Here is a 27,835-nt window from a genome sequence, read left to right on the forward strand (position 1 = left end):
CACATGTTGGCAATAATTAGTTTGTCCTGATTAGAAACAATTAGTTGGTACCTAACCTGGAATTCAAACTAGGAAATTAAACTCCACAGCGAGTCTGGTTTAGTCTAGTGCTTGCCCTGGACTGAGCTCTGTTCTTGCTACCTTGCTTTCAAAACATGGTGGCTATCACTTTTATAATTTTTTTCATGTGTTCCATGGGTATCGCACACATTAAAAACTGCATTCTCTTGGAAAACCTGTCACTAATTTTCTCCCAGTTTAATGGCCTCATGCGATTTTTGGTCTGGGGTGTGAGAGGATCCAGGCTGTCAGGCTGTACAGCCACGTGGGCGCTGCGTGGGAGCGAGAGGCCTGCGCTGCTCCAACCGCCAGGGGGCGGTGCTCTCAGCCGCGGCCGCGGAGAGCTGCACCGCCCACTCGCCACCCCCCCACGTGGGTCCGAATGGTTAGGTCCGCCGGGCAGGTAGCGCGCTTCCGCGGATTCCCTCCGCCCCTCTCCCTTCCCCCATTGGTAGGGGCTGCGGGTCCGGGCGGAAGTGGGGCAGGCGGGCGGGAGCGAGGCGTCGTCGTTGTATATTCATGAGGCGCGCGCAGCCCGGCATGCTAATGAGGCGGGGCGCGGCGGCTGGCTAAAGAGCGACTGGGCGGCGGCGGACGCGGAGCTGCCAGGCGGGAGCGGCGTAGGCGCGGGGTCGCCGGCCAGCGTGAACCGGGACATGGAGCCGCCCGGCGGGAGCCTGGGGCCCGGCCGCGGGACCCGGGACAAGAAGAAGGGCCGGAGCCCAGATGAGCTGCCCTCGGCGGGCGGCGACGGCGGCAAATCTAAGAAATTTGTGAGTGTCCCTCCCATCCCGCTCCTGCCTGGCCCCGTAACTGCCCTCTGGACCCCTGCAGCCGGCCCCTGGGGCGCCTGCCCGGCTTTGGGGAGCCGCCCCCGCGCCTCCCTTCCTTGTTTCGCTCGGTCCGCGGCTCTGCAGCCCGACATCCTCTCCCTTCGGGACCTCGGGAAGCCCCGGAGTCCCACCCGGCTCTTGCTCCGGCCACCTCGGGGCTTCCCTCGCTCCCCAGCCCTTAACATTCTGCCCTCCCGCCCGCATATCCCCGGCCGGCTCTCAGCCCAGTCTCTCCCCTCTCAGCCTCACTTCCTTTCTTCTTCCTCCAGTACCCGAACACGCCTCCTCTTTTTTGGTCCCCTCTTCTGGGTCCATTTTCTATTCTTAACCTTACACCTTTTTTGTATTCTCGTATTTCCTTCTCCTAAAGGTCACTTCCTTCTCCATGATTGATCCTTTTTACCTGCTAACTTTCCTCCCGCCCAGTCCCCCGTGGGCCCTCCGCCCGGTGTCACCTGATAATCCTTCCCCTCAGGAATGTTACCTGACTTGAGCCCTACCCCCGTCCTTCTTTGGATGTTTGTCCTTGCGATTACAGGAATAGGCTCCTGCCCAGGTCCTATGGTCACTGGGGCATGACGTTTATTTGTTTACCAGTATTTCTCTATCCAGAGAACCTCTCTGTTTGCCCTGTTGCTTACCACTTTTCAGAGGATTAGAACTCTCATGATTATGCCCTTCTTGACCTAGGATGGTGATAAACCTCTCCTGTGGGAAGAAAGTTGGACTGCGAGTTCAAGAAGTTTGTAATTGAATTGTTTTTTATACATTTCCCATGATAACCATCTCCTCAACTCCTTTTCTACTGCCTCTTGTGCCCCAAGGCGACTATTGGCTTCCCTTTGCGTGCCTGTAGAAGAGTAAGCTTTCCTCAAGTGCCAGTTACTTTCAATCCGAGTCTGAAGGAATATTGATATACATGTAACCCTATCGTATTTCATTACCTTTTGCCCACACCGACACCTCTCTCCAGGGAGCCGTTTGGTTGCTTTTTGCTATAAAAGCTTTGTAAGATACGGGGAGGGGGGGGGGCACTGTCCAGGAGAGGAAGAGTCTTGGATATTGATGATCATTATAATAGCTAGTTATAACCGTAGCTCTTTTGTCTTCCAGGTATTTATGCCCTTACACTAGTGTATCTTTCTACTAAACAAATGGCTTGTAACTCTTAGTCCCACTTCCCAACATTTTGACCCAGCTCCACAAATTTGCGAAGAAAACTGATGAAGCGGTGGAAACAGGAAGAAAATGTTGTTTTATGACCTAGAGGGTTGAGATGTTAACCCTGGAGGGTTAGGTGTTTAATTCTAAATAGAATTAAAATAGTGACTCATCTCTTCCTATTTCTAGCAAGACCAAGTGCTCCTGGACTGCCCTTTCCTGTGATATCCGAGATGTCAGTAACCATCTGTTTTTATCTGGTGAACATCTCCCCCCCCCCCCCACCCAAGAAATACAAGGTTAAGAGTATTGACACCCTCTCCTCCTTTGGTGACTAAAGTAGCATTTTTGTATGTTTCTTTAGGATAAGAATTGACCCCTCCCCCCCGTTAGCTTTCCTTCCAAAACTTAAGTTCTAGGGCTCATATTCCTTCTATTTCTATATCTTTTTGTTTTGATTTTGTTTCCATGAGTACTGTTTGACCTTCCTCACCCGAATTCCAGCTATTGCTGCTGACTTGTGGTGACCTCAGTGACTTGTTTTCATGTCTTGAGTAGAATTTTATATGTACTCTATTTTATGTAACAATTGTTTATTTCACGAATTTGTGAAGTCTACTATGTGTGTGGTACTGTAAGGTGAGAAACCTGAGGAAGCTCAACCCCTTTTCACCTGTCTTTTGGAATGTCCATGAAGTCTTCTATATGTTTAATGGATTTGGCTCAGGGTTGTTGGTATTTGCTTTAGAGAGGGTGGAGCTGAACCAAGTTCTCTTTTCTTTCTGCGGTGTTAGTCTTAACTCTTAATCTGCTGAATTTTTAAAACTAAATAACTCAGGTAATGAGGAAAATTGCATTAGTAGCTACGGAATTGGAAGGTTTCTAGGAAAGTAGTGCTGCTTAACCCTTTTATTGCCAAATGTAACCTATCTCAAGGCATCAGAATATTCTTTCTTCCTCTTGCTCTTTTTATGAGAACTCTGTGGACATGAGAGATGAGGAGGAGCATTGCAATCCACTTCTCTTTGTGTCTGTGTATGTATACGTGGGTGGGTGGAGTGGGCGAGATTGCTGGTGTGCTTTTGATACCCGTGGCTTAGTTTTCTTGAACTATAGGCTAAAACTGAACTCAAAGCTCTTTTGCCGCCTCCACCTTTTCTAAAGTATGTGTCCTCTGGAACTCCATTAAGAATGTACTGTATAAAACTGCACTGGTTTGGACTAAGTGTGCCCGAAGGTTGTTTGCATTTGAGGGGTTATAATTCCTTTAGCTGCTACATACCTTTTCTGGCTTATGCAGGTTCTAAATACGGATTAACTGATGAGAACACAGAGCTCACAAATTGTCTAAGATCTGCTCTTACCCTCTGAGGCATCTTGTGTGGAAAGGAGATGGACTGTCAGTTTAAAAGTGGTTGGGCATCCTCTTTTAAAAACACATGATTGTTAGAAGTGCTGACAGTGAGTGGCTGAAGCCAGGCTGCCTGGTATTACCCCTTGGTTCTTCATGAGTCTGTCTTCTCCTGGGCCATGAGCATACCCCTTCTCCAGCATTATTCCATTTCCTATCACAAGTCAAGATGAAGGAAAATAAAAATTTTAGGTGAACAGAGGGTTTTCTGACTTTTCAGCAGTGATCAATGTGGGTGTCAAATAGACTGATTTCCAAAATATACGTAAGGGGAATAAGTAGAACTGGGATGTTAGGAGGCTGCAGAGTATTCCTGCATTTAATAGACTTTGCATGCATTCTCATATAATTGAGAAAGTGATATGCTTCCTGATATAACTAGGAGCATAACTTTGTAAAACATGAATTTTGGTGTGGCATTAGAGAGATTTTTTTTTTTCTTTTTTTGAGACGGAGTCTCGCTCTGTTGCCCAGGCTGGAGTGCAGTGGTGCAATCTCAGCTTACTGCAAGCTCCGCCTCCTGGGTTCATGCCATTCTGCTGCCTCAGCCTCCCCAGTAGCTGGGACTACAGGCGCCTGCCACCACGCCCGGCTAATTTTTTTTGTATTTTTAGTAGAGACGGGGTTTCACCGTGTTAGCCAGGATGGTGTCGATCTCCTGACCTCGTGATCTGCCCACCTCGGCCTCCCAAAGTGCTGGGATTACAAGCGTGAGCCACCGCGCCTGGCCCTTTTTTTTTTTTCCTTTTCTGAGACGAGTCTTGCTGTGTCCAAGGCTGCAGTGCAGTGGCGCGATCTTGGCTCCCTGCAACCTCCGCCTCCCGGGTTCAAGTGATTCTCCTGCCTCAGCCTTCCAAGTAGCTGGGATTACAGGTGTGCGCTGCCACACCTGGCTAGTTTTTGTATTTTTAGTAGAGACGGTTTCACCATGTTGGCCAGGCTGGTCTCGAATTCTTGACCTCGTGATCGGCCAGCCTCGGCCTCCCAAAGTGCTGGGATTACAGGTGTGAGCCACCTCGCCCAGCCAAGAGAATGATTTTTACTATTATTAAAATTATTAAAATTTGTTTAATTTTAGATGCCTATATTGAGTTATGGTCATGCTGCAGTTACACAGTCTTCTAAATGCAAAGTAATAGAGTATAAATGTTTAGTTGTAGACTCCTGTCCAAAAGGAGAGAAATTAAAAGATGCCAGGCAGAAAGAAGTGGAATTGTTCGTGCAGATTTCTGCTTATATCCTCTTAAAACATTAACTTTAATCCAAAAGTTTGCAGAAAACTGAAAAATATACAGAGAGCTTTGCGAAAGTTTGCAGAAAACTGAAAAATATACAGAGCGCTTGCACACATTTTTTTTTTAACAGATGATAAATGCAAGGATTATTTAGTTTGGAAAGAGGGAGGGGAGCCTACAGGAATGTTAGTGAGATGTTTGAGATGACAGAATGATAGCTTAAAAATTTCCGCCATTCTTCCTGCCTTGTCTTAAGGACAGACAGATCGTGAGTCTACTTGGTATGGTTACCTGTACTTTCTCAAAGAAAATTCTCCCTCACAGGAGGTGAAAGTGAGGGAATGCCTTAGAATTAAAATCTCTGCCTTGGGAGAGTTGGTAAATTTTTTTTAAAAAGAGCTGAAAATTTTATGACCCGTAAATTATGTTTATTATGAAAGCTAAGAAAATAGTGAGACATGATTTAATTTTGTTGATGGGTGCATGGGTCAGAATAATTTTATTTCCTGTGTCGTAGAATAACCTTTTGTTATTCCCCAAGGCCCTTGGTATTTTATAAATGTATTGCCAGGTTATTCTCGGGGAGTTTTATTTATCTTCCATGAAATGTAATAGAGATTTAAAAGATAAGTTGTATGTCACATATGATTTAGAAGAACAGGTTAAAATAATTTTTATTGATAAATACTAGATGTTAATAGAGAAGCAAAGAGTTTGTATATGCAGGTTTATATATCCCTTTTTATGTCTCAGTAGCTGAAATTATTCATGGCTACAAAAATCCCCATTTTGAAACAAACTTTGTATTACTTAAGTGGTTTTCTTTTTTCGTTGAGCCTCTTTTTCTCAATTACCTTTGAAAGCAGTAGGCAAAAAATTCATTTTGTGCTACCAGCAAAGCATTGGATGTTTGCCCCTCCTTGGGGTTAGGTGAGACAAAGCCACACTCTCCCCTTGCCTGGCTGCCTGTCACCTCCTCCCTGTGTTTTTATTCCTTTCTTACTTCTGTGGGGGCTGATTTGAGCCCTATGAATAGCCAGGCCTTTGGGGAATTAAGGGCAGTCAGAAGCTGTTGATACTAAAATTTCTTAAAACCTTTAAGCTAAAATTGAAAAGTAAAGAATAATTACTATGAACATATTTTACTGTATTTTCTCCTTTTTTTTTAAACAAATTTCTTAGGATCAAGAAACCCTTTTTAAGGAAGTAAAAGAATTACTGAAGGAAAAGAGAAATAGACCAATATTTTAATGAATTTTACCACTGATTACAAGATAACTTTCATTTTTCTTTCAACTTTGAAATTCTTACTTCCATTAAATCTTACTGTGAATGGTACCCTTAAAACTTCAGAGTTAGGCCGGGCGCGGTGGCGCATGCCTGTAATCCCAGCACTTTGGGAGGCCGAGACGGGCGGATCACGAGGTCAGGAGATCGAGACCATCCTGGCTAACACGGTGAAACCCCGTCTCTACTAAAAAAATAGAAAAAATTAGCCGGGCATGGTGGCGGGCGCTTGTAGTCCCAGCTATTCTGGAGGCTGAGGCAGGAGAATGGCGTGAACCCGGGAGGCAGAGCTTGCAGTGAGCCGAGATCACGCCACTGCACTCCAGCCTGGGTGACAGAGCGAGACTCCGTCTCAAAAAAAAAAAAAATTCAGAGTTGGAAGGGACTTTGAATGTCATCAAGTCCAAACACCCACTCAGTGCAACAGTCACTTCTTGCAGTTGTAGGTTGGAAACATCAAGGGGCTAAGAGATAGAAATTGGATGAACAAGTGGAGGAGGAGGAGCAGAAATTTTGGATTCTACATTTCCTTTACTAAATTTCAGGATCTTGGGAATGGCTGGAGTAGTACAAAGAGATTATATAAAAGGAACAGATATACTAGAAGCAGTGAGATTGAAAGGAAAAAGATTGAAGAAATTGGCTCTCTATTGCTTGGCTCTCACTCTGTTACCCAATCTGGAGTGCAGTGGTGCAGTGGCAACTCAGTTGCAGCATCGACCTCCTTGGCTCAAGCAATCCAACTGCCTTGGTCTCCTGGAGTATCTGGGACTACTAGCACGCACCACAATGCCTGGCTGATTTTTTTATTTTTCATTTTTTTTTTTTATAGTGATGGGGTTTCACTGTGTTGCCCAGGCTGGTCTTGAACTCTTGGGCTCAAGTGATCCTCCTACCTTGGCCTCCCAAAGTGCTGGCATTAAGGCATGAGCCACTGCACCTGGCCTAATTTTTTTTATGTTTTATTTTTGTAGAAATGAGGTCTCACTAGGTGGGGTATGGTGGCTCATGCCTATAATCCCGGCACTCGGAGGCTGAGGTGGGCGGATCACGAGGATCAGGAGTTTGAGACCAGCCTGGCCAAGAGACCAGCCTGTCCATTGTGGTGAAACCCCGTTTCTACTAAAAATACAAAAATTAGGCCGGGCGCAGTGGCTCACGCCTGTAATCCCAGCACTTTGGGAGGCCAGGGTGGGCGGATCACGAGATGAAGAGATCGAGACCATCCTGGCCAACATGGTGAAACCCTGTCTCTACTAAAAATACAAAAATTAGCTGGGTGTGGTGGTGGGCGCCTGTAATCCCAGCTACTCAGGAGGCTGAGGCAGGAGAATCGCTTGAACCTGGGAGGTGGAGGTTGCAGTGAGCCGAGATTGTGCCACTGCACTCCAGCCTGGTGATAGAATGAGACTGTCTCAAAATAAATAAATAAACAAAAATTAGCTAGGTGTGGTGGCGGGTGCCTGTAATCCCAGCTACTCGGGAGGCTGAGGCAGGAGAATTGCTTGAACTGAGGAGATGGAGGTTGCAGTGAGCCATAGATCATGCCATTGCACACCAGCTTGGGCGACAGAGTGAGACTCCAACTCAGAAAAAAAAAAAAAAAAGAAAGAAAGAAATGGGGTCTCACTATGTTGCCCAGGCTGGTCTCAAACTCCTGGCATCAAGTGATCCTCCTGCCTTGGCCTCCCAAAGCGCTGAGATTACAAGTGTGAGCCACTGTGCTCGGCTGCTCTCTTTTCTTCTAGAACTTGTATAGATTTAGCTTTTAAATTTGCCTCTTTTCTACCATGCATATGTTAGTTCCACACGTTCACCTTGGGATATAAATTGTCACCTGTGGTCAACACAGAACATTTCTGATACTCTGAGGATTTTGGGACTTTCATTCCATTTATCATGGAAGCATTTTTTTCCTGTTAGGTGGCGGTGGTAGCAACCTTTTGTTTTCCTGTATTCAGTATACTACAGATTGTGTAATGCCAGTCTTCTTGTTTATAAATATTAATGAATGTTTAGCATCTTTATAGATAAGGAAAATTAATTCATTCCAGACTAGGATAGGGAATAATAACAGTAACAGTAGCAGTAATAAAAGCAGTTGTTTGTTGCATGCTTAACTGTATCCCTAGTGCAGTGCTAAAGAGCCTTAGATTTATTATCTCATTAATCTCTACGTTGACCTTATAAAATAGGTACTGTTATTATTCCCATTTTATAGGTAATGAAACTGGAACTCAGATCAAGCAGCCTGCTTGAAGACGTAGAACTAGTTAGTGACAGGGCTAGGATTCAAACCTAGGCCTAGCTGATTCAAAACTCATGGACTTATTCACTACATTGTACTGACAGTTTATGTGTGTCCAGTTTTTGTGCCTGCAGTGTAAAACTGGACTGCAGTGTAAGAGTATTCACTGCTAGGAATTTCTTAGAAAATTTTGGTGGTGTTCCCTTAGAGTTCTTTGGTCATCTACAGTCTATTAAAATGAACTGGATTCTCCTAGAGTTCAGTTGGCAGGAAAAAAGTACTAGGCTTAGATGTAAAAAGCGTAGTGGCTAAATGCCTGTTTTTTGCATTTAGTAATTTAGACTTTGAAGCCATTGGAAGAATCTTAATTAAACCTTTTGTAGGCATGAAAAAATAGCTGTTACAGTGCTTGCAAAACCTATCTTTCCCTTGGCTCATGAGTTATTAGGATGATGCTTAAATTATTATTTTTTAATGTAACTGTATCTCCTTCGTAAGTAGAACAGCTCTAACAGCATCACCTGTCAGGAGTTTTAGTTGTTTAAATTGCTGAGAGCCACAAGTAGTGGTAACAATGTTACAGGAAAGGGGAAGCTGTTACTAGACCATCTCTATAGTTATCCTTTTTATATTTTAAATTTGACGTTTGGTATTCTTAAAGACCTCTGTTTGTGCCCCTGAAATTTGACTGTTGTAATGATTGCAAATGGCTAATAACCAGGATCTCTTCTGAGTCTGGGAACTGCTGAAGTTTGTTCTTTAGACCTGGCAGTTATTTGCCAGTGGTTAATAATTAAGACATTGCCACAGAGGTCCAAGTACCTGGAACTGGGATTTGTTTCTGGTGACTGGTGGTGAGGAGTAGGGAACAGAGTTTCTCTTGATTTCCTGAGTCTACACCTATCTACTCTAGATCCAAAGACTGACCAAGAAGTCTTGAGAGTGTCCTATCAGGTTCAGTTCTTGCTCTTTAAGAAATTGTAATTTCAACCACGTCTATAAAAGAGGGATAGAAAAAGCTCTAAGGCTGTGATCTTAGACTTTAAATGCTGTAGAAATTCATAGAAGTGAGGGAATTAAGTGGAAAGGCTACTGGACTGACAGAAGGCCTAAGTTTCAAAATCTTAGAATGCTGGAGTCAAAAGGATGCTAAGAATTATCTAATTCAACCCCTTTATTTTTTATTGTTTAAGAGTCAGAGTCTTACTCTGTTGCCCAGGCTGGAGTGCAGTGGTGCAGTCATGGCCCACTGCAGCCTGGAACTCCTGGGCTCAAAACAGTCCTCCCACCTCAGCCTCCAGAGTAGCTGGGATACAGGCACACGCCACCAGGCCCAGCTATCAACCCCTTTACTTTATAGATTAAGAAATGTTGACTAGACAAGTGATTTGTCCAAATTTAAAACTAGAAATAGAACTTTTATCTCCCACCCTGTCTGAATTATTCTTTCCATATGTAGCTGCTTAGTTGTGTCTTTACCACTAATTAACCATGTGAACTCTAAGCAAGTTATTTTACTTTTCTTCATCTTTTTATCTCTTGTAAAATTAGGGGGTTATTGTGAATCATTTCTAACATCTCTGCTAATGCCCCAGATACTGTTAATGACCCAGAATGTAATGGCAGGCAGTGTTACTTAGCTTCCTGGAAGATGGGGGATATGACTGGGCCTTGAATAAAATCCAAGATTTGGCAGAGTAGAGAGGGAAAGAATTCATGAGATGGGGAGCAGTAGAACAAAGGCTTAGGTGTGAATATGTGGCTGTAGTAAAGAGAAATGGCCTGATTATAGCAATTATATGAGGTTTAGTAGAACCATTTAAGAAAGGTAAAGCCACTTCATAGAAATTATTTTATTCCTGGTAAGGGCTTTAAGGTTCCCTTTCTATAAAAACCTGCAGAAAGCAGGATTGAAAATTAGCATTTTGTAACAGGTTGTAATACATGTTGAGGTCCATTTTTGGCCATGTGATATGTGGTGGTGACAGTAAGTACATTGGAATATCCAAGAAGGAATAGCATTAAGGTCAGTTTTCACCAAGTTATTTCTGCTACTTAGATGGAGTTTAGAAAGTTTAGTTTATTTGATTTTCAGTCCTTACCAATTTTAATATGTTGAACTTTTTAGACTTCCAGAAATTAATCTAGATTTTAAAAGATATGACTCTTCAGCTGGATCTCAAGGATGTATAAGAAAATTGTGGGCTCAAATGGGTAATGCCATTGTGGAAACAATCTGAGTCTATCTTTGGGACCTGTTGTTTCTTCTAAATTTCTCTAATGCAGTACAATTTAGCTTTTGATTGCATACTTATTTGAAGTATTCTGCTGTCTTTCTTGAATGCAAAAATATATGTTTATATCTTATTTTGGGGTCTTATCTCCCATCTAGATTGTAAGGTTTCTAAGAGTAGTGGTAGTATTTAGCTCATGTTAGTTAATATCCTTTATGTATTTTATATTTTAGTTTTAATGTTAACCTTGGGAATCTTTTTTTTTTCTCATCTTAAGGTTTGCTTCCTTTTTTTTTTTTTAATAGCCTTGGGAATCTTGATTATTTTCAAGGCTCTCTGTTTCTGTGATCTAATATAGGAGACTGACAGTTTTGAAAACATTAATTCTCTCTCACCAAAGTAACTATGGGGCAGAGAGAATCACTAATGTAACTATACCTGACCAGAAGAACTCTGTTGAGAAGAGATTATTATTTATCTCTGGAGAGAGAGGTAGTTTTGACTTGTGTTTAATGAAAGAACATGTCTGTAGGTTTAAAAAAAACTCTACGTTATTTTACATAGTATAAGGCTATCAACTTTTATTATTAAAAATGAAAGCAGGCACTTTGGGAGGCCGAGGTGGGCAGATCACCTGAGGTCAGGAGTTCAAGACCAGCCTGGCCAACATGGTGGAACCCCATCTCTACTAAAAATACAAAAATTAGCCAGTTGTGGTGGTGCCCAGCTGTAGTTCCAGCTACCCGGGAGGCCGAGGCAGTAGAATTGCTTGAACCCCGGAGGTGGAGGTTGCCGTGAGTCGAGATTATGCCATTGCACTCCAGCCTGCGTGACAGAGCGAGACTCTGTCTCAAAATAAATAAATAAATAAAAATGAAAGCAGGATTTGACTCAGTGCCCTTAGGGATTGTTACATACATTTAAAGTGAATAATTGCTAAGTTCCCATATTATTTGAATCTATTAATATGATCTTTAATGGCTACAGAAAGGTTTACATTGAATATTAAAAGAAGAGAACAAGGAAGAGTTTTCAAGTCCTCAGGATATGTCTGGATATCCACAAAAAGTACTAATGGCAGTAGGAGTGCACCATTTTTTCATAAGCACATATACTCCCACCCAGAGCTATAAGAATTCCTTCAGTTCCTTCATTTGGCCATAGAAGCAAAATAGTTTTGGACTATTCTAAAATTATTTCATCTTGCATGGGGCCTAGAGGGATATATTTAGTTTTCTTAGTTTTTGTGAAAGATGTGTGTCAGGGCTTAGAGGTCTCTAGTGATTTCTTTCTTGATTCTTGTATTTTTAAAAGATGGGAGTTGGTCTTAGTTGGCAGCTCTTTGCATCCGCCAGGGCTGTTCGTTACTTACTTCTAGGTCTGTGGGTGACGTCTGTTTCCTGTGATTGAAACCACAAGAAGAAGTGGTGAGAAGCCACTGTAGGATACGTATTATCAGGCAAGCAGCAGGCATTGGGCTGCCCTCAAAAAGAGCAGTAGTACCTAAGTACAGTCTTTAAGGGAGTCGGAAGAGACCCTAGAAATAATATGACCCAGCCTCTTAAAATTAGGAGGACACTGAGGCCTAGTGGTATTAAGTTGCTCAAAGTCGTATAATTAGATGACCTAGGTTTTAGACTCCACTAATATTCTTCTCAGTATTCTTTCTCACATTGCATTGTCATACCTAAACTTTGTAACTGTGCCTTGTCTAGAATGTTTCCTTAAGCAAAATACCGCTGGAGAAGAGTAAATACCAATAGGCATTTTGCATATGGTAATTGGATGATGATGTTTTGCTTTTAGATGATGTGCTAATGATTTTTTGTGTGTGCTTTTTTTTTTGAAAACACATATATATTTTTGAAACAATATGTAAGAACCCCAAGTTTCTATTTTTCATTTTTGTTTTACATAGTGTTTGTATATTTTGGTCATTATCTCTATGCACAGATATTTTTACAACATTGCCTTTATAGTTTACAGATGTTTTTTGCTTTTAAAATAGTGTCATAAAAATTTTCCAGCTTTCTAATCTTTGAAAATTGCCACCTTAATTTAAAATGGAAATGTATGTGTATTCTAAAAGTGATAGTTTTTTTCTAAGAAAATACAAATGTATATAAAAAGAGTAAAACAGTCCCATACTTTGTTTTTCAGAAATTAATTTTTTTTAATGGTTAGAACCAAAGAGAACAGTACATGATACATGGAAGTTTCTTTGGATCCTAAGTACTTTGGCATGAAATTCTGTGTGTGTTTGTGTTAGAACATAGTTCAACACAAGTACAATTGCTAGAAGTATCAGAACAACCTTATTTTAACACTTGCTTATATTTCTGGTGGTAGAGAAATAATAAGATTTCATCTTCATGCTCTTCTCCCCTCCTCCCCAAGATTTTTTCAAAATCTTATTCTGAATGTGTACCAGGCCAGAAAATATTTACTATGGTTTCATAGGATCAAGTCTGGCTTCTTGAGTAGTAGTATAATTGTTGGATTAGTTAAGCGGTTGTCAGTAGGGGTAGGATTATTTCTGGGTATTCAGGAGTGGTGTGAGGATACAAAAAAGAGATTATTTAGAAATGAAAGGACTTTGGGAATGGGATTTAAAACAAGGTGTCCTCATACTTGGTGCCTGTATGTAGAAGCGGTAGCAGTTACAGAAACTTCCTGCTGTCTGCTAGGCTTTGGGTGTGTCACACACATGCCCACCCTCGAGGAAGAGTAGATGTCCTGCTACTCACATCATAACATGGGAGGAGAAGACAGTTGCTACGGCGATTGGGAAACAGCATTCCTGAGTCACTGACTATTTCTAAATGAATGGACAACACCCCTTTTTTTAAAGGAGTGATCACAGTCTTCTCTAAGCTCAGGCAGCAGAGGGAAAGCCTAGTAAGAAAGGAAGAGCAAGTATCAAGATTTGAAGCTTGAGAAACATGTTGAAATTTTGGAAAAATTGGTTAACATTATGTTTTGTTTCCTGTATATGTATTCAAAAGTTGTATTGGAACCTTAGAATGTTTGAAAGGAAGGAAGCTTTGCTTACTGTTCTCTCACCAAATGACAGACTATGCATGCTGGCTTTCACCTTGTGAAGAGCAGAAGATACCGGTGTGCCTGCTACACCTTGTGATACTTGATAGGAAAGTAGGACTTCCAGACTCTGAGCACTTTCTCTATTGGCAGCTTGTTTGCCCAAACCATGTGTGCTTTATAGTGCAAGGGCTGGCAGTTTGTATGGATGGACTTGGAGGAATGTGGCATCCTCAGCCTGGTTTCTACCTGTTCTGCTGTGCTGGAATAGTGAAACCGGCGTGGCCTTTCCTCCTTCCCTCTGGGCTGTCAACTACCTAGGATGCGGGCTGCCAGTTGCAGGGCTTTAGGATGAGCTGAGCTGTAGGCAAAAAGTTACTTTTTCCCTTTCCCCAAGATACTTGCTTTCTTGGACTATTAGAGAAGTGATACTTTGGACCTGTTAGAGGATCCAATTCTAATATTAAGATAGTTTTCCCCTCATTTTAATTATAATTGGGAAATAAAGTTTATTGGAAAGCAGACTCACCAACAGTTTTAGACAGTTGTGCAGGACATAAAGTTAGTTGCTTTACATTTATAAGTAGATTATTTCACATTTATAAGCAAATTATTGAAATACGGAATGGACTACAGTTACTACTGTTCTTTATACGGCATTTCTAACTTGTGCTTGACATTGGCCACTGCCTAGAATCTTTCATTGCTCCCGGGTGGGGTTAGGAAAAAATGCAGATTTTGGAAGGCAGGGGTAGATTGATAGAACTCTTTTAATTAGGAATAAAAGATCTTGGACTGTCTTCTACTATGTTTCCTTTGTTGGCTGTTGTATGAATTCTAACAAGTTTATTATTTATTTATGTTTTCTCAGCTTTATTGAGGTATAATTGACATACAAATTGTTTATGGTATACAACATGATGTTTTGATATATGTATACATTGTGGAACTAATGAGTTTAACTCTCCAGTGTTTGGTTTAGCTGTGGGGCTGCTGAGGCACTGTGAACCTAATGGAGGAGCTGCTACAGTCTTACCTAATCCTTCAGCACTTTTTCCTCAGTGGTCATGGAGAAGATGAGCCTATCATTTCCATTTCTGGGGACTGCTAGGTAATCTTCAGCCTTCTTTCCCTTAAACACATTTAGCTCTTCTAGGTTTATAGTTTATATTTTTAAATTCCTGGTCATTTTGTGCCCCTCTCCTAGACTTCCTTTCCTCTGAGGTACCCTTTTTCTTTCCTTTATTTTCTTTTTGAAGTGGGTACTCCAACTCTACACAACCCCTGTGTAGGCTGCAGGCACCAATAACGGTGATGTCAGAATCTAGTTTGTTTCTCTGTAAATGCTAGATAAAATATTAATTCAATTGTTGTTGTCTTTGGGCCATTCCTTGAAAATGGAAGGGAAAGTTCTTCTGTGCATTTAAAGTTGTCCATTATTTCATTTTCTCTAGTTCTAACTGACTTCTGTTTAAGGGGTGGGAATTGAAGAAGGGAAACTAGCCAGTTTCAGTGGTTCCATCATATATTATTTAACTTTTACAAAGTACTTTGCAAAACAAAGTGCTTTATATCTGTTTGATTATTTATTCTTCATACTAGTCCTCTGAGACAACACAGCTCTAGAGATAGGAAGACTGAAACTGTGGTCAGTTTTTAAAAGCTTACCCTGACTTTACATTCCTTTAGTGGAAATGTGATAAATTTTGTGGCAAAGGCCGGGCGCAGTGGCTCACGCCTGTAATCCCAGCACTTTGGGAGGCCGAGGCAGGCGGATCACGAGGTCAGGAGTTCGAGACCATCCTGGCTAATACGGTGAAACCCTGTCTGTACTAAATATACAACAAATTATCCAGGCGAGGTGGTGGGCACCTGTAGTCCCAGCTACTCGGGAGGCTGAGACAGGAGAATGGTGTGAACGCGGGAGGCGTAGCTTGCAGTGAGCCGAGATCATGCCACTGCACTCCAGCCTAGGCAACAGAGCGAGACTCCGTCTCAAAAAAAAAAAAATTTTTTTTTGTGGCAAAGCTAGATCAGGCCTCAATCTATTATGATCCACTGTTGCCTCAGTACCCTAAGGAACTATGTCAATCCTGAATAAAGAAATTAATCAGAGCTGGACCCTTATCTCTCTGTTCTGCATGATTCTAAGTGACATATGCTTTACCTTACCTATTCTTTCTGAGTAGGTAGATTAGGATATGAAAGGAAATTTTTTTTGGCTGTAGTGATACTTATTTCTCATTTTACCCATAGGTAGACTTTGTCATTATTGAGGGCTTATTGTCCTGTGGGCTCCAGTCAAGGTTCCTTGGTCTCATTCATAAGGAAAGACATTACTCTTGAAGGTTTGATCTGATGGTTTACTGAACTATTCATAACGATCATAGTATACTGTCATATACCTTGACTTGAAACTTTTCCTTACTTTTCTCGATTTGAATAGAGTAATGAAAGAATAAATATACTGTTTCGGATGATGCTCCTAAACCTATAGTGATGCTAATTTTAAAATGTATTTATTAAAATGTGGGCCACATCATTTGAATAAGACATGATTTTGCCCTCATGCAATTTAGTCTGGTTCACAGAAAAAGTTACAACAAATGTTCTGTTAAGAAGGTTCTAATATAGTCCCGGTGCGGTGGCTCATGCCTGTCATCCCAACACTTTGGGAGGCTGAGGCAGGTGGATCGCTTGAGATCAGGAATTTAAGACCAGCCTGACCAATATGGCGAAACCCTTTCTCTACTAAAAAAATAGAAAAGTTAGCCAGATACAGTGGCATGCAACTGTAATTCCAGCTACGCGGGAGGCTGAGGCAGGAGATCACTTGAACCTGGAAGTCAGAGGTTGCAGTGAGCCAAGATCACACCACTGCACGTTAGCCTGGGTGACAGAGTGATACTTCATCTCAAAAAAGAGGGAGTTCTTTTTTTTTTTTTCTGCGTCTAAGATTTTGTTTTTATTTTATTTTTACTTTTTATTTATGATATTTTAAGTTCTGGGTTATATGTATACAACGTGCAGGTTTGTTACATATGTATGTGTGCTGCACCCGTTAACTCGTAATTTACATTAGGTATATCTCCTAATGCTGTCCCTCCTCTCTCCCCCCACCCCACGACAGGCCCCGGTGTGTGATGTTTCCCACCTTGTGTCCAAGTGTTCTCATTGTTCATTTCCCACCTATGAATGAGAACATGCGGTGTTTGGTTTTCTGTCCTTGCGATAGTTTGCTCAGAATGATGGTTTCCAGCTTCATCCATGTTCCTACAAAGGACATGAAAAAAAAGGGAGTTCTAGTATAAAATATTTAGAGCCTGGCTTGAGTGAGTCCTTTTGTTATTTTTGTGTAATAATTGTGGCTAAGTGTATAATTTATAGACAAGGAATAGATTATTCCTTATGCCATACTGTTGGCATAAAGCATCCACTAGTCTATCTTCAGATGTGTATTTTACAAGAAGTCTTGTAGCACATTTGCCTTTACAGAATGATCTCTCACCACTCCATTTTGTTTATGACCTCAGTGGTCGTAAGAGGTATGTGTGGGGGGTTAATAAATGGGGGAACTGAAGCATGAAGAATTAAACTTGTTTGCTCAAAATCATACTTGTAGTTTTCTAGGAAGCCAGAAATAAAAATCAGGACTCATGAGCCTTTTCCTTTAGCGAAGTTCTAGATAAATTCCAGAGTTCAGCAATTTGCTTAATGTGTTGGTTTCCTATTGCTTATAACATCACCCCAAACTTACCAGCTTAAAACAAACACATTTATTAGCTCATAGTTCTGTTGGTCAGAAGTTCGGCATGGATTGTGTGTCTGGGTTCAGCCACAAGGCTGAAATCATAATGTCATGCTGGGCTGAGTTCTCACCTGGAGTCTCTGGGGGAAAATCTGCTTCCAGGCTCATTCAAATTGTTTGCCAAATTCAGTTCCTTGCAGTTATAGGGCTGAGGTTCCTATTTCTTTGCTGGCTGTCACCGGGGGACTGTTCTCAGTACTCAGAGGCTACCTATAATCCTTGCCTTTTGGCCCCCTCCACCTTCATGCCAGAAATGGCATCCTGAATCCTTGTGTCTCTGATGTCTAGATTTAAAGGGTTCATGGGATTGGGTCAGGCCCACTTAGATAATTCCCCTTTCTTAAAAGTCAGTTGTGCCCGAGCCAGGCATGGTGCTGTATGCCTGTAGTCCCCACTACTTGGGAGGCTGAGGCAGGAGGATTGCTGGAGCTCACGAGTTCAAGGCCAGCCTGGCAACATAGTGAGACCTTGTCTCAAAAAAAAAAAAAAAAAAAAATCAATTGTGCCTAAAATGTAATCTAATCAGAGGAGTGATATCCTATCATATTCACAGTCCTGATGATTATACAGGGTATGTACATCAGGCTAGCAATCTTGGGGGACTTGGGGGACATCTTAGACTTCTACCTATCACATTAAACGTGTTCCTCACACTAAATTAGCCCATGAGCAAGGGTGGATGTCAGAAAAGAGAGAAGTAGGAGTGTATGCTGAGGGAGTTAGTGAATTGTGTTGTGATTATACATATAAGAAAACCTGGCTGGGCATGATGGCAGGTGCCTGTAATCCCAGCTGCTCAGGAGGCTGAGGCAGGAGAATCACTTGAACCCAGGAGGCGGAGGTTGCAGTGAGCCGAGATCACAAAAACCTTTGTAGTTCCCAGGGATCCTGGGCCTCCTAGAATCATCAGAGTGTAAGGACCAAGTGGCATTCAGCTGTGCTGTTCTGGTGGTAGTCCATTTAGCCAAGAACTCAAATATAATTCTAGTTGTCTATTACAACTTAGCCTTAACAAAATCTTTAGAAAGTAATGAAATAGAGGCTTACAGTGTGGGTTTATACTTCCCGTGTGCTAGCCACATGGTTCTTGCAATTACTGTCCATGATTAACTGTCCATGTGAAGCACAGAAGTAGGAATTAGAAACACTTTTTGCTATGTAGAATGTACTCTGTGTTCAGAGTAATGTTTAGTCATACTCTCTTTTTAGATCCCTGCTAACCTCTCTGCTGCTAAGAACTACCCAATTACCTTTTGCTTGGCTACATGAGCATCCTGTGCCAAGAGACCATGCTTAGTTGTCTGAGTATTCCCTGGGCCCTTTTTCTGATTAAAGTGAAGAGTTAAAGATTCAGAGAATCAAGTAGAGGTGAATCAGTCTCTTGGATGAGTTTTCTTGTGTCCTGAATTTACAACAGGTTCAATTCTGTTACTAAGCAAACAGAGGGAGCCTCTGTGCAGAAGACTGCCATTGGCCCGTTTTTAAAAAGCTGAAGTATTAATACACACAACCACCACCACCGCAAGAACAAATCCAGATATGCAAAATAAGTTTTAAACTTCATTTATGTTTTCTGATAATAATTAATCAGGGTGTTTCAAACTCATTAAGTTATTAATTAGCTTGACCTTACAGGGAATAAGTACCTTGGGGTCTTTTGACTTTTTTGTTGTTGTTGTTGTTATAAACTATAAAGTATCTAGGAAGTTTCTAATTTCCTGTAGATGGTAACCAAAAGATTTATCTTACCACATATTACATTAGGATGTGGTAACTGAATCAGAACTTGAATTACTCTCTGGAAGGGGAGTAAAGGGACAGCTTTTAATTTTTATGTTGATGGATGGTCTTAGTAGAGAAGAACCCAGCCAAATATATTTATATTTGATGCTGTTACTTTTGATGTACTGTACCTTTGAGCAATTTGTATTGATTTAAGTAAGATTTGGTAGCATTAAGAATCTTTTGGAGAAGAGAAGCTCATTTTAATACATGCAATTCTATTAAAATTATTTTCCTGTACCAGCTAATGACCTTTAGACATTTATCTAGTCATCTAATTCTATTGCATAAAAACTCCTATAGAATAAATGTTTTTCTACCCCTTTAAAAACATTTTATGTTTTCATTAATAATTATTTGCATATAAATGAAAGATATAAAACTTAAGAAACAAAAATCTAACGTGTGTATAAAAGTTGGCATTGCCACTGTTAGATGGAGTCTTCCAGGCAGAGAAAAACTGAATACCATCTCAGAGTCATAGTCCAGCTTCAGATTCTCTGAGTGTTTACAAGTGCACCTAGATTCTAAGGACATCACTTGGCCAGGACATGAGTAAGGCCTGGGAAACAGGGTTCGCCACAGTTGAGCATCTGGGGGCCAAGTGCTAGACATTTAACAGGAATAAGGTTGGGGAAGTACACTGCTCTGTATTTTCTGCTTCTGAGCTTACCATATGCAACCTCTGGCTCTCCTGAATAAGTCAAAGCGGGAAGGTTCTGTGGGGTGGAATGAGTATCCTTGACAGTCCAGTTAGTACAGCAGAGAAGGAAAGAAAAAAACTGTTAACATATGGTCCAGACAGGCCAACCATCTGGGTCAGGTTCACCCAGGTATTGTGAATTTTAAAAGCCAGAACAAAAGCAGATGATGGTGATGACAGGCTTCAAGGGTCTGGCTCAAGTCTTACTGCTCCCTTTTAACTGGTGGTTCTCAGTACCTGGCACATACAGTCATCCTGGAATCTTTATCCAAGGGATTTCCTTCAATTTCCTCATGTGTTAGGTTTCATTTCCTGTATTTCAAGTCTTGCACTTTTTTGGCTTGCGTCCTCATTTTGGTGGAGCATGTCCTACAGTAACTTCCTGCGGTATATGGGAACAGATTTTTTAAAGCTTAAATGTCTGAAAATGTCTATTCTAAGCTGACATTTGATTGATAGTTTTTGTTGGGTATAGATTTGTAGTTTGGAAATTATTTTTCTTCAGATTTTTAAAGGCCTTGTTCCATTGCCACCCAGCTGTTGATATTGTTAAGAAACCCAGAACTGCTCTGATTCCTTTGTATATGACCTGTTTTCATCCTTTCTGTGGAATTTTGTAGGATTTTCTTTGTATTCCAGTGTTTTGAAATTTCACCATTATGTGCCTTTGAATAATCTATTTTTGTCCTTTGTGCTAGAGACTTATCCTTCAATACTGGGAAATTTTCTTTATTTCCTTGATAACTTGCTCTCTATTTTATGTTTTCTCCTATTATTTGGATATTGGTCCTCCCAAACTGGTCTTCTAATTTTCTTTTTGCTGTACTTTTTGGGGAATTTCCTTAATTCTTCCAGTCCTTTTATTGAGTTTTAATTTCTGTTCTCATATTTTAAACTTCTAATGAGCTCTTTTTCCTCTGAATGTTTCTTGTGGATATTAATGATTTTTAGAACATCTTTCTTCTTCTTGCATACTGTTTATTTGGCAAGTTGCTTCCCCCAGCCCCATTTTCTCTCATGTTAGGAGCTTTCCTCAGATGTCTGATAATCCTGGATTGTCTACTCATGTTTAAGAATGAGGGATTACAAAGCAGATTGGAAACTCCAGGTGCATGGGTAGGATTTGAAAGCTGGTTGCTTTGCCGCAGGACAGCACCATCCAATAGAAATCTAATGTGAATCACATTGTGAGTTTAGATTTTCTAGTTTTAGAAACGTGAAATTAAGTTAATATAATATATCTAAAATATTATTTCGGTATGAATGAAATATAAAAATTATTAACAAAATATTTTACTTTTTTATATTGTTATGAACTGCAGTGTTTATTTTACATTTACAGACATCTCAACTGAGAAACTAAATTTTTATTTATTTATTTATTTATTTTGAGATAGTCTTGCTCTGTTGTCAGCAATGTGATCTCAGCTTGCTGCAACCTCTGGGGTTCAGCTGATCCTCCCACCTCAGCCTCCTGAGTAGGTGGGACTACAGGCAAGCGCCACAATGCCTGGCTAATTATTATTACTTTTTTTTTTTTTTTTTTGAGACAGAGTCTTGCTCTGTCACCCAGGCTGGAGTGCAGTGGTGTGATCTCGGCTCACTGCAACCTCTGCCTCCCAGGTTCAAGCGATTCTCCTGCCTCACCCTCCTGAGTAGCTGGGACTACAGGCGCATGCCACCACGCCCAGCTAATTTTTTGTATTTATTTTTTAGCAGAGACGAGTTTCACTGTGTTAGCCAGGATGGTCTCGACCTCCTGACCTTGCGATCCACCTGCCTCAGCCTCGCAAAGTGCTGGGATTACAGGCGTAAGCCACCGCGGCTGGCCCATGCCTGGCTGATTTTTAAATATTTTTGTAGAGGCAGGTTTTGCCATGTTGCCCAGGCTGGTCTCCAACTCCTGGGCCCAAGCCATCCACCTGCCTCAGCCTCCTAAAGTGCCAGGATTACAGATGTGAGCCACCACAGCCAGTCCCTAAAAATTTTTTTAAGTCTTTTTTTTAAAGAGCAGTTTTAGGGTCACAGCAAAATTGAGATGAAGATACAGAGATTTCCCATATATCCCTGCCCACACACGTGCATGGTGTATCAGTCCGTTCTCACACTGCTATGAAGAAATACCTGAGACTGGGTAATTTATAAAGGAAAGAGGTTTAATTGACTCGCAGTTCTGCATTGCTGGGAAGGCCTCAGGAAACTTAAAATCATGGTGGAAGGCAAAGGAGAAGCAGGCACCTGCTTTGCCTTCTAAGGGTGGCAGGACAGAGTGAGTGCAAACGGGGGAAATGCCAGATGCTTACAAAACCATAAGATTTCATGAGACTCACTTGATATCATGAGAACAGCATAGGGGAGACTGCCCCCATGATCCTATTACCTCCACCTGGTCCCGCCCTTGACATGTGGGGATTATGGGGATTACAATTCAAGGTGAGATTTGGGTGGGGACACAGAGCCAAACCATATCTCATGGCCTCCCCCATTGTCAACATCCCCCACTAGCATGGTACATTTGTTGCAACTGATGAGCCTGCATTAACACATCAGCATCAGCCAGTCCATAGTTTACATTAGGGTTCACTCTTAGTGTTGTACAATCCATGAATGACATATATCCATCACTATAGCATCATACAGAGTATTTTTCACTGCCCTAAAAACCCTCTGTGCTCTATTTATTCATAACCTGCCTACCCTACCTGCCTCCCCCAACCCTTGGCAACCACAGTTCTCTTTAATTTTTCCATAGTTTTGCCTTTTCTAGAATGTCATATAGTTGGGTACATATAATATGTAGCCTTTTTCTTTTTTCTTTCTTTTTTTTTTTTTGAGACGGAGTTTCGCTCTTGTCGCCCAGGCTGGAGTGCAGTGGCGTGGTCTTGGCTCACAGCAACCTCCGCCTCCCGGTTTCAAGTGATTCTCCTGCCTCAGCCTCCTAAGTAGCTGGGATTACAGGCACCCGCCACCATGCCCAGCTAATTTTTGTATTTTTAGTAGAGAAGGGGGTTCCCAGTGTTGGCCAGGCTGGTCTCAAACTCCTGACCTCAGGAAATCCACCTGCTTCAGCCTCCCAAATTGCTGGGATTACAGGCATGAGCCACCGCACCTGGCCGCCTTTTCCTTTTTTTGAGACAGGGTCTTTCTCTGTCACCCAGGCTGGAGTGCAGTGGCTCGATCTTGGCTCGCTGCAACCTCCGCCTCCCAGGTTCAAGCGATTCTCATACCTCAGCCTCCCAAGTAGCTGGGATTACAGGCACCCACCACCATGCTGAGCTAATTTTTGTATTTTTAGCAGAGGCATTGTTTTCGCCATGTTGGCTAGTCTGGCCTCAACCTCCTGGTCTCAAGTGACCCACCCGTCTCAGCCTCCCAGAGTGCCGTGTTTACAGCTGTGAGCCACTGCGCCCAGCCATATGTAGCCTTTTCAGTTCAGCTTCTTTTAGCAATATGTTAAGATTAGCACTAAGACAACAGATAATGTTCTGTTGTCTGAATGTGCCACAGTTTAGTTACCTGTTCACCTACTGAAGGTTGTCTTTGTTGCTTTCAAGTTTTGGCAATTATGAATAAAGTTGCTGTAAACATTTCTCTGCGGGTTTTTGGTGTGGACATAAGTTTTCACTTCCTTTGGATAAATAAATACCAAGGAACATGATTGCTGGATCTTATGTTAGTGTATGTTTAGTTTTGTAAGAAACTGTGAAACTCTTCCAAAGTGGTTGTACCATTTTACATTCCCACCAGCCATGAATTGAAAGTTCTTGCTCAGCTGGGTGTGGTGGCTCACGCCTATAAATCCCAGCACTTTGGAAGGCCGAGATGGGCAGATCGCATGAGGTCAGGAGTTCCAGACCAGCCTGGCCAACATGGTGAAACCCCATACTAAAAATACAAAAATTAGCCACGTGTGGTGGTGTGCACCTGTAATCCCAGCTACTCGGGAGGCTTGAACCTGGAAGACGAAGGTTGCAGTGAGCTGAGATCATGCCACTGCACTCCAGCCTTGGTGACAGAGCGAGACTCCATCTCAAAAAAAGAAGGAAAAGAAAAGAAAGTTCTTGCTCCACATCTTTGCAAGCATTTGGTGTCATCTGTGTTGTGGATTTTGGCTATTCTAGTAGGTATGTAGTGGTATCTTATTTTAATTTACACTTCTCTGATGACATACAATGTTGAGCTTCTTTCAAAAGTTTATTTGCCATTTAAATTTTGTTAAAATTAAATAAAATGTAATAAATTCCTCCTCACACTAGACACCTTAATAGTGCTCTATAATTATATGTGCCTAGTGGTACATGTTGGACAGTGGAGCTCTGAAGTGATCTACTTGGACTGTGTCACAAGCTTTAAGTTGATTCCCCAGAGAGAAGACACTTCCAACCTTCTGTCTCAAGGGGAAAGGCCAGGCTGCTGGGGCTCTAAGATACTAGAGGGGGAAAAGTGCTGAGTGTCTCAGTATGTACTATGCATAGGTTTACTTTTCTTTTTAGTATAGGGTCCCTGGCATCCTCCAATCCAGAGACCCTCTGTTTTACCCTCTTCTGAGAACAAACTTCTCGACCTCTGCTGGAAGAAGGGAGGGTAGTTTCCCAATGGCATGGTTGAGGGGTGGGGTAGGATCTAGGGATCTAACTGCTTCTTAAACAGCTTCCAACCAGTCTTATTTTTAGCCTCCCCCTCCTTTAACTCCCATTTCCATAGATATCTGGTGCCAATTGTTCCTGAGCCTTTTGAGGATCCTTAAGTGTAATGGGTTGGTTATTGCTCTTTCCGGTTTAGGACTCAGCTTTCTGTAATCTGTTGGATTTAATACCTCTAGTTCTTCTAGTCCCAGTCTTCAAAATTTGCAGTTGCTCTTTGGTTCTTCCCAACCTTGTAGGCTCTTTCCTTGCATCACTTCTTACTTTCTAAAAAACACCTTTTCTGTAGGTTTAGTGAGGTTTCAAGAAGGAGAGAAATTAGATGTTTTGGTTCAGTCTGACATCTTTTACCTGAAAGTTCCTATTAATCTGGATTCATAAGCCAGATTTGGATATTTTAAAAAAACTTCATTCTGTATTTATGCTTCCTTCAGTATCTATATTTGTAGTTAAAGGTATAAGTGCTAATGTTTAGTGGAGGACTCAATAGAAGGGCCAAGAAGTGAGATATTTACCACAGCTAGGCTAGGACAGTAAGGGTTTGGTTTGGGACCAGAAGAGAATTGATAGCAAACAAGGAGAATGATGAAAGTGGATGCATTTAGATGTAGGTAGGATGATTAGAGACTTAATTTTAAGAAGCTTGGATATCTGAGACCTGATATGTAAATAAAGCTCCAGTAGCATTTATCTTCCTGGACTCCTATGTTTTCGTTTTTTTTGTTGTTGTTGTTAACTTGTCATGATCTAGGAACTTACTCTACATTTCAGAGAATATACACAACTAATGATACAATTAAAAAATGACTATTGAACAAAGCCGTTTGCCAACATAGAATCTGTAAGAAGAACACACATAGTATTAACTAAGTAAACAATACACTCTGAATGTACTGTAGCAGCAGGTTTCTATTTTAATAGTTGAGCTTGCTGTTTGAGTGTTGTATTGGATTCTAAAACCGTTTTGCTTGTACTGACTGGGCTGTGATTCATTTTGCTGGTTGTTGCTGCCCTCTGTTGGACTAGCTCAGGAAATGCAGCTTTTTTTCCCTCGTGGATTATGTTGCTGTCCTTCCCCAAACTGAACACTAAAACATGGGTAATTTTTTTTCTTTTCTTTCTTTTTTTTTTTTTTTTTTTTTTTGGATACAGAGTCTCGCTCTGTCACCCAGGCTGGAGTGCAGTGGTGCGATCTCGGTTCACTGCAGCCTCTGCCTCCCAGGTTCAAGTGATTCTCCTGCCTCAGCCTCCTGAGTAGCTAGGATTACAGGCAGGCGCCACCACACCCGTCTAATTTTTGTATTTTTAGTAGTGATGGGGTTTCACCATGTTGGTCAGGCTAGTCTCAAACTCCTGATCTCGTGATCCACCCGCTTCGGCCTCCCAAAGTGCCGGGATTACAGGCATGAGGCACTGTGCCCGGCAGATAATTTGTTTTTTAAGATAAAATCTGTTTCTGATGATGCTCTAGGAAAGCAAGGGAAACTGGCATCTTCCTTCATATATATATATAAAAGTCTCCCTTTCTTTTCCATCTAAAGGCGAGAGTTAGTGGACATTGAATAGGAAAAAGGCACAAGAATTTGCGGAATGCAAAGATTTGGCAGCTTTGGAGTCTGGATGCCTGAGTGCTGTATCCAACTCATCCCCTAATCATACAACCTCAGTGATTTACTTCACCTGGCTGGGCTTCAGTCTCTTCATTGATATAATGAAGAGATGGAATAGACTTGGAGAGTTTCTCCAGGGATTGATATTTTAGGGAAGCAACCCTAGATTATAGTATTTGTTCATAGGAGATATAATGACTTAAGTTACAGGCTCTGCCATCAAGTAACTTAGTCTGGAAAGGGGTAGAGGAAACAGACAATCAAAAGACAATTGTAATCCATTTTTAGTGCTGTGAGACAGGCAAGTGCCTATTACTATGGAAACACAAGGAAAGGTTCATATCCATTTAGAGGAGGGATCATTCTGTAGGGCCTGTTGGAGTTGTGAAAGCACAATCTAGGCTGAGGAGGCAGCAGCCTAGGGCAAGTCTGGGGCATTGAGGCAGAGTCATCTCTTTGGAGACGAAGATGGAGTCTGAGGTGGAGAGTTTGCTGAGAAGATGAGACTGGGGGGAAAAGCCAGGAGAGTCATATGCCATGCACAGGAATTTCGATTTTAACACAGGGCAGTGGAGAGCTATTGAAGGCTTTTAAATGGAGAAATAACATGGACAGCTTGGCATTTTAGAAAGATTCCTCTTGGATATAGTATGGAGAATGGATGTAGTATGGGGCAGATGGGACTGAAGGCAGGGAGATCAGTTAGGAGGCTGTTGGAGGAAATCAAACAGGAGACAATAATGGTGTGAACTTAGGTAATGCTAGTAGACATGGATGGAAGAGAGATGAATCAAGAGTCTGTAGGCAGAAAGAACAGGTTGCTGGTTACCCCCCACCATTTTTTTTTTTTTTTTAACTTCAGCTGTGAACAATTCAGCTGCCATTAATTCTTTAGACCCAGGTTCTGTTATCTACATTACATCTATCCTAGAGTTGTTTGCTTGTTGCTTGGTTCTGAGGGAACTCTTTGAGTTTGGGGGACAAGATTTTGGAAGCAATTGCTCTGGGAGCAAATAAGTTTAACCTTGGCTACGGTAACCCAAATTGTATGCACTCATTCCTTTTGTGCTTGTTTCACCTTCTATATGCCAAGGGACTTAGGGTGGTGACAGAAGGAACTATGTTATTGGTTGTCTTGGGTGGTGCTTTCTGCCTCATCATCCTTCTGCTTTGCTTCTATTACATAATCAGAACACATGAAGTAACTAAATTCTGTGGACACTTTCTCATGGCAAGATACTCATGGTTTGGGTGAGTGATTAGCCCTCAGCCAGTGGAAGCTTGACCTATTCTGGACAATGGAGGTCAAAGTTTGTTTGCTTGTTTGTTTTATTTTATTTCAAAAGCACCAGGTTGGTGAAAAATGGGCAAAGTATACATTCACAGTTTACACTGGATTGAACTGAATTGTGTTATATGGGGAACGTGAACATAATAATGTAGGTTTTCTTGTCCATAAAAGAGGAAAAATAGCTTTGTGGCAGAAACGGAACCAGTTTTTCATTAGTTGGGGAAGGTTATTCAAGAAGCATTTACCAGTTGGGTATGGTGGTTTGCACCTGAAATCCCAGCTACTCAGGCGGAGGCGGGCAGATCACTTGAGCCCGGGGGTTCGAGACCAGCCTAGGCAACACAGGGAGACCCCATCTCTTTAAAAAAAAAAAAAGAAGATTTACTATACTCGTCTAAGGACATTAATGAAAAAGAAATATTGTTTAAAATTAGGCAGGATGAAGAAAAATTCCCACTTTCCCAGACTTGCTCATTCAGACTTTTTTTGG

At 41.6% G+C, this 27,835-nt stretch overlaps 1 protein-coding gene across 1 annotated transcript in view; it reads left to right on the top strand.

The window, feature by feature from the left end:
* The first annotated feature begins 520 nt into the window (after positions 1–520).
* Positions 521–27,835, top strand: part of DIAPH1 (diaphanous related formin 1) — a 105,023-nt gene continuing 77,708 nt past the window's right edge. The window contains 1 exon segment of the mRNA XM_030827470.1: positions 521–833. Coding sequence (XP_030683330.1) covers positions 717–833 — 117 coding nt within the window. The 5' untranslated portion in view covers positions 521–716.

This window comes from Nomascus leucogenys, chromosome 2 (genome assembly GCF_006542625.1).
Source record: "Nomascus leucogenys isolate Asia chromosome 2, Asia_NLE_v1, whole genome shotgun sequence".
NCBI lineage: Eukaryota > Metazoa > Chordata > Mammalia > Primates > Hylobatidae > Nomascus > Nomascus leucogenys.